Genomic DNA, 6000 nt, shown 5'->3' with positions numbered 1-6000 from the left:
AGTTTAAGTACTGAAATATGTGCTGTGTGAGTATCCTGGGTTTTGAATAAATGAACAAATACTGAATAAAAATGAGAGAGAATTTCTTATCTCATATATGGGAACATACTCTTCTTAATGTCTACAGGCACGTCACAGGGACCCGTTTATTTGGCTTAGAGTCACTGAAGGGATACACTGTCACTTAATATTTAAAAGTAGACATTTCTCATTTTTACACACCAGGGTATAAATACTACATTCTGAACAGTAAGTGTTCTAGGAAGCAGAGACTGAGTTCTGACCTTGTCATACACTGCACTCAGCTCCATCCTCTCTCCAGCATCATGAGGGCTTTTTTCAGCAGCATCTACATTTTCTCTGCTCTGATAGTCACAGGTAAGACTCCTTCCCTGAAATGTCTGTTACCATTCACAGCGAACCAGAGCTCTCGGTACCGACGCGGGAAGGAGACCGGTGTCGATGCTTCTTTGACTTTTTCAAACAAAGCATGTCACCGGAGCTTCCCGGTACCGATGAGGAGGACGTAGAATCCAGCCGTCGCTTCCTCAGGGCCGAGGCCGAAGAAGGTCGGTCTCGGGGGGGCTGTACCGCAGGAGCCCTCAGGGTAGGGGGAGACCCACCCGAAGGCTCACCGCCACCAGCAGGGGAATGGACAGCCCTCACCTGCACTCCAGTCGAAGCACCACCGTCCGACGACATCAGCACTAGTTGAGGTCCCAGTACCACCGACGCCGACGCAGCCTTTCGATGTCTCGGTACCGACGATGCAGAGTGTCGGATGCCTCGATGCAGTCGATGCCGAGGTCGAAGGTCTTGATGCTGTCGACGTCGATGCACTCGATGCCCCCGGTGCTGTTGTCGACGAAGAGCCCGAGAACAACACGTTCCACTGGGCCAATCTCGCTACCTGAGTCCTCTTCTGTAAAAGGGCGCAAAGACTACAGGCCTGCGGGCGTGCCCAGCCCCCAGACACTGAAGACACGACGCGTGCCTATCAGTGAGCGAGATTACCCGGGCGCACTGGGTGCACTTCTTGAAGCCGCTGGGAGACTTCGATGACATGGGCGGCGAAATCAAAACTCGTAATTGCGGTAAGGCACCAAAAAGAGGGGGAGAAAAAAACTCGACCCGAGGCCTCAAAGGGGCCTACCCCGAAAACGAAAGAAAACTTATCGGGGCCAAAAACTAGAAATACGGGGAAGGGAAAAAGACAGTAAGGTCCTTCTCCGAAATCCCTTTTTTTTTTTTTTTTTAAGAGCGAAAAAGTCAACTTAAGGGGCGCGAACGGCGCAAACACGACCGTACCGAGCGCGGACAAAAGAAGACTGACGAACACGAGCCGGTTCGGGCGGGAAGACGGCCGCGCATGCGCGGTGCGCATCGGTGCGCAAGGACTAGCAAAGGCCTTTGCTAGTAAGTGTTCCGATTGGAGGGGCTGCCGTGGACGTCACCCATCAGTGAGAACAAGCAGCCTGCTTGTCCTCGGAGAAGGATAATCAAAGAAGTAACTAAGTTACATATTAGTTACCTATTAATAGATATCAGTTTTATTTCTGGGTCTCTAATTAGTAAGGCTAGTCCCTTGAATTAAGCCTACAAAGCAAACATGCTACACTGCACATCAGATACATAAAACACAATTTTAAAGCCTGAAAGAATAAGTTAAATCACTATCCAGCTTATTTTCGAAAGAGAAGGGCGGCCATCTTCCGACACATATTGGGAGATGACCGCCCATCTCTCAAGGCCGGCGAAATCGGCATAATCTGCTCCTGGTCCAGTTGCAACTTGTCTGTGAGGTCCCTTATCTCTTGCTCATGTGTGGACTGCAGCTTTGCTAATCGGGTCTCATTTAAGGCTTGGGTCTCTTTCAGGGTAGCTGTATGATGGGCTACTTCTGCTTCCTGTTCCTCCCTTAGCCTACATTCTGTGAGCAGCTCAGCCCTAACCGTGGCTAGCAGTGTCTCACAGCCTTCCATCTGCTTAAGGGACTCTGCCTGTTTGGCATCTAAGGCATGCACTGAAGCAGCCATTTCTTTCCTATACGCTGACTCGAATAGGACCCATCTCTGCTCAGTCTCCCTTAGCCTATTCTCCATTATCTTATGGGACTCCTCCTGCTGCTGTATATTGTCCACTAAAGTTACCATCAGTCCCTTATTACGTTCCAGGACTTCCCTCAGAGGTTGCTCAGGGTACCTATAGAGTTTCCCCGGTTTACATAGGGCCTGTAACTCCCATTCTACCTGCCAGATACTTTCTTTAAGGGTTTTTAACAGCGGATTCTCATTCTCTTTTTGAGCTTCCTCCTGGAGTTTCCTACCAAACCCAAGGCCATCTTTGGGAAATTTCATTAATCCCATTTCCAGGGAGATAGCTTTACTACCTTCTACTCCCTGGGTTTCCCAGTATTTCTCCCTTGGGGCAACTCTCCCTGGTTCCCCACCCCATGGAAATACTGCCAGTAGCAGGGGCAGCCTACTTTTTCTACAGCTGTCTCACCCTCCTACTCACAGTGTCCATTGACTTCCCCTACACAATCAGGATTACTTTTTATCCTGTCACCTGGGAAGTTCTCACCTGGGCCTACACCCCCTTTCACTTTCCTAGAGGGTTTACCCTTCTTACCAGGACCACCATTATCCTGCACCTGGTGTTTTTCTTCCTTTTCCAGGCACCCCTCCTCCATCTTGGCACTTTTAAGGCTTGTGGCCTTCCCACTCCTTGGGACATTGGGTGCTCTCCCTGCAGTGGGTTCCTCCTGACCCTCCCTCTTCCCTGCAGACACCTCTTTCCCCTTGGGTTCCCAGCCTAACCATGAAGTCTGCCCCTGAGGAATGGGTCACCTCTCGACTCCCATGGCCTTTGGACTTCCTCTTGCCTGCCATGTTACTTAACCCTCACCAACCGACTGTAGGATTCCCTATTTCCTCCCAGTCTCCCAGTTCATCCCCTGAACTGAATACAGCAGACACCACTCTCCAATATGGCCCATTTCCCCACATTGGTAATATACTGGCTCAGTCTCTTTTCTTCTCCTCGGGGTCCTGTCTGCCCCAGACACCCCTTCAGGCTTAAACCTTGTCCCACCAGTCTCTAAACAAAGTCCCCCTCCAAGTCCCAGAACCTGGATCATGGTGTCCATCGCTGATGACTTGGGCTCCGGCTCCTCGGGCCTCTGGACTTTTTTCTCTGGTCTGAACCGTCTCCGCCTTCCCATGACTCCGACATCCTCCTCGACCGTCTGATGGGATGCCGCCTGTAACATAAAAGAAGAATCCAAGTGCGGACTGCCTGTTTCCATGGTCCTACACTTGTGCTACTTCTTAAAACTCGTACCAGAAATCACACAGAACAAGCTTTTCTATTCTTTACAAGAACTGCGCTTCTCAGCTTACTGGATCCTCCCTCGCCTCCCCCCTAGGTACCCTTTACCTGGGTAGGCGAGTAATGCGCCTTTATCAGTGTTGGCCCCCTGGACGGGCTTCTGGAACTTCCAGGACACCACCACCTCACTCTGGCTACTCGTCTGGTCTGGTCTCTGGAACTCCTCCGACTTGCCTTCGGGACTCGACTGCTCCCACTATCTCCACGCTCGACCCCTCGTCTGGTCCGATCTGGAACTACCTCCGATTTACTGAGAGCTCTCCTCTCCCACCACGTGGAAGTTCACTGTGATCCCACCACTGCCACAACTTGTTATGACGAGGCTTCTCCTCCCACTGGAGACTGATGCCTTTTCTTCTCTCTTGAGGCTTCACTTTGAGTTCTCTGGTCCCCCACCAGAACCGACCTGTAGTCAGTTGACCTTTCGGCACACTTCCCTCCCATGTGCTGAGGCCCTCTAGTGGCTCCTGCCCAGGTTCACCTGCTCTCTGCCCGGCCTCTGAGCAACTTCTAAAGATGCCTGCTCTTCCTGCCCTCCACTTGGCCTCACTGGCCCCGGGATCCTGAGCAGGACTCTGGTGGGTCCTTCCCCAGCAACTTGCAATCACCAACCTCTATATCCTGGGTTCCTTCACGCAGGGTGACTGCTCTGACATGCCTTAATCCCCGTGGAAATCCTTTCCTGTTATGTCCACCGTGCCCCGGTCACTCCTCTGGTTCACGGACAGTGACCCACCGCATTTCCCTGGAACTATAACTCAGATTCTCCAGCCTTCTCAAATATGCAAATTAGGCAGTCAACATATGCAAATTCAATTTATTAGTACTTGGATTCAGTCTTGTGGGGAACAACTTCTTTCCAGTTATCGTTCACTTGCAAATACACTGAGCCCCTTTACTTTGGGAGACAGGGGTCTCAGTGTAAAACAGCCACCACCCCTGGATAGGACTTTCTTCACTCTTATTGACCTTACAGTCCTATCCTCCACCCCACGGCTGTTAGTTCATTTTAAATAAGTCACAAGTCCATCAACAGCATGGCCTGGTTCACGAGTCCATCAACAACATGGCCTGGTAGGTACCTTCACTTTTAGGGTCTCCTTCTCGCTCTCTCTGACCTCTTCCAGGTAACTCCTCCTCCAGCAGGCTTCCCCAGGCTCCTCTGGTTCCCCACTCTTCTCCTTTAGCTCCTCAGGAGGTACTGTTTATATAGGGCTGCTAATAGCCCACCACACCCCTTCTGGGCCCCTCCTCCTAGTTCTGGAAGAGTCCAGCACCTTCCCTTAACAGGCCTTAGCTGGAACTCCTTCTGCTGGCCCCTTCAGGACATTACCCTGAGTCCCACTTGGAGCTCCATCTAGGGACTATATCATGGCATTTTCCCTCTTTCTGGTAGGAGAGCGCCATCTAGCGGCCTCCTCAGGGTAGGGCAACCACTGTGTTTACCACAACATATATGTAAATAAAGAAAGCCTATTTGAGATGCCTAAGAAAGACAACTGTGCTAATGGGTATGTCTACCTAAGCTAGTCCTGTAATTATGAAGGTGTGCATGCCCAATGAACAAAGGAAACCGAGGGCCCTGTTTACTAAGGTGTGCTAGCGTTTTTAGCAAACACTAACACTAGGGACACCTATATACAGTATTCCTATGGGAGTCTCTAACATTAGCACACATTAAAAATGTTAGCGTGCCTATAGCGTGGCTTCGTAAACAGGGCCTTTAGTATATCTTGTACCATCCTTTGGTTAGGAGGGCATGTATGTGCACACACATAACAGTAATAACAAAATTGTTTCATAAATCTTGAATTTCAGTAAGTGAAATCAATTTTGAAGTACATGCATTTGAATTTGGATTATTAAATTTTGACTGAAATTGAACCATGGGGCACAGACAGTTTCCAAAATGAAAAGATACAAGTGTCCACAGGGAAAAGTGATTTCTTGGTTGAGTCAAGGATCCTTAGACACAAGCTCTGTTACAAAGCTTCTTGAAAACTAATTGGGCAGAGAGAAACAACAAAAGCCAAAACTGGGGAAAAAAACTTTCATCCCATTAGGAAACAACCTAAAATTGGAAAAAAAGGCACAGAATGAGGCCAACAGGCCCCCAAAGAAAACTTTGTTCTAGCAGTACTACAGAGTGGTTAATTTCATGCACATATGTTAATATATTAGCTCAAATAACAATTCCCAGGATTAGTAATATGTTTACCCACCTCTTCCTTCTTTTCTTGAGCATGCCCATGGGGTCATAGAGTTCTCTGCTTCTGCAGATTTTTTTGTTGTTACACACTTACTCCCCTTCTTTAGCACCTGAATCTGCTTCCAGATGACCTGTGTCAGGGACTGAACACAAAAGGTGAAATGCTCACCATGCCACCAGTAAAGGCAACTCCACTACAAAGGAAGCACAACATGATTAGCTCCTTGCTTGTCCTGGTAATGCTTCCGGCAATCCTCAGAGGTAACTTGTTCTCTAAGGAAACCATACCCTACCTAGGAATCACATGCACATGCAACAAGAATGTAGATAGGTCATTTTTCCAGGTACCAATCTCACTTTACCTGTGAAACAGGAACATAAGTTGTTCATGATCAGCTTCT

General features: G+C 49.0%; 1 protein-coding gene across 1 annotated transcript in view; it reads left to right on the top strand.

The window, feature by feature from the left end:
* Window positions 1–272: 272 nt before the first annotated feature.
* Window positions 273–6000, top strand: part of LOC115476299 (phospholipase A2 inhibitor and Ly6/PLAUR domain-containing protein-like) — a 40086-nt gene continuing 34358 nt past the window's right edge. Inside the window, exon 1 of the mRNA XM_030212591.1 lies at window positions 273–378. Coding sequence (XP_030068451.1) covers window positions 327–378 — 52 coding nt within the window. The 5' untranslated portion in view covers window positions 273–326. The remainder of the gene's footprint in view (window positions 379–6000) is intronic.

Source organism: Microcaecilia unicolor, chromosome 8 (genome assembly GCF_901765095.1).
Source record: "Microcaecilia unicolor chromosome 8, aMicUni1.1, whole genome shotgun sequence".
In the NCBI taxonomy this organism is placed as follows: domain Eukaryota; kingdom Metazoa; phylum Chordata; class Amphibia; order Gymnophiona; family Siphonopidae; genus Microcaecilia; species Microcaecilia unicolor.
Note: the sequence above shows the minus strand (reverse complement) of the source record. Positions and strands in the feature narration are given on the sequence as shown.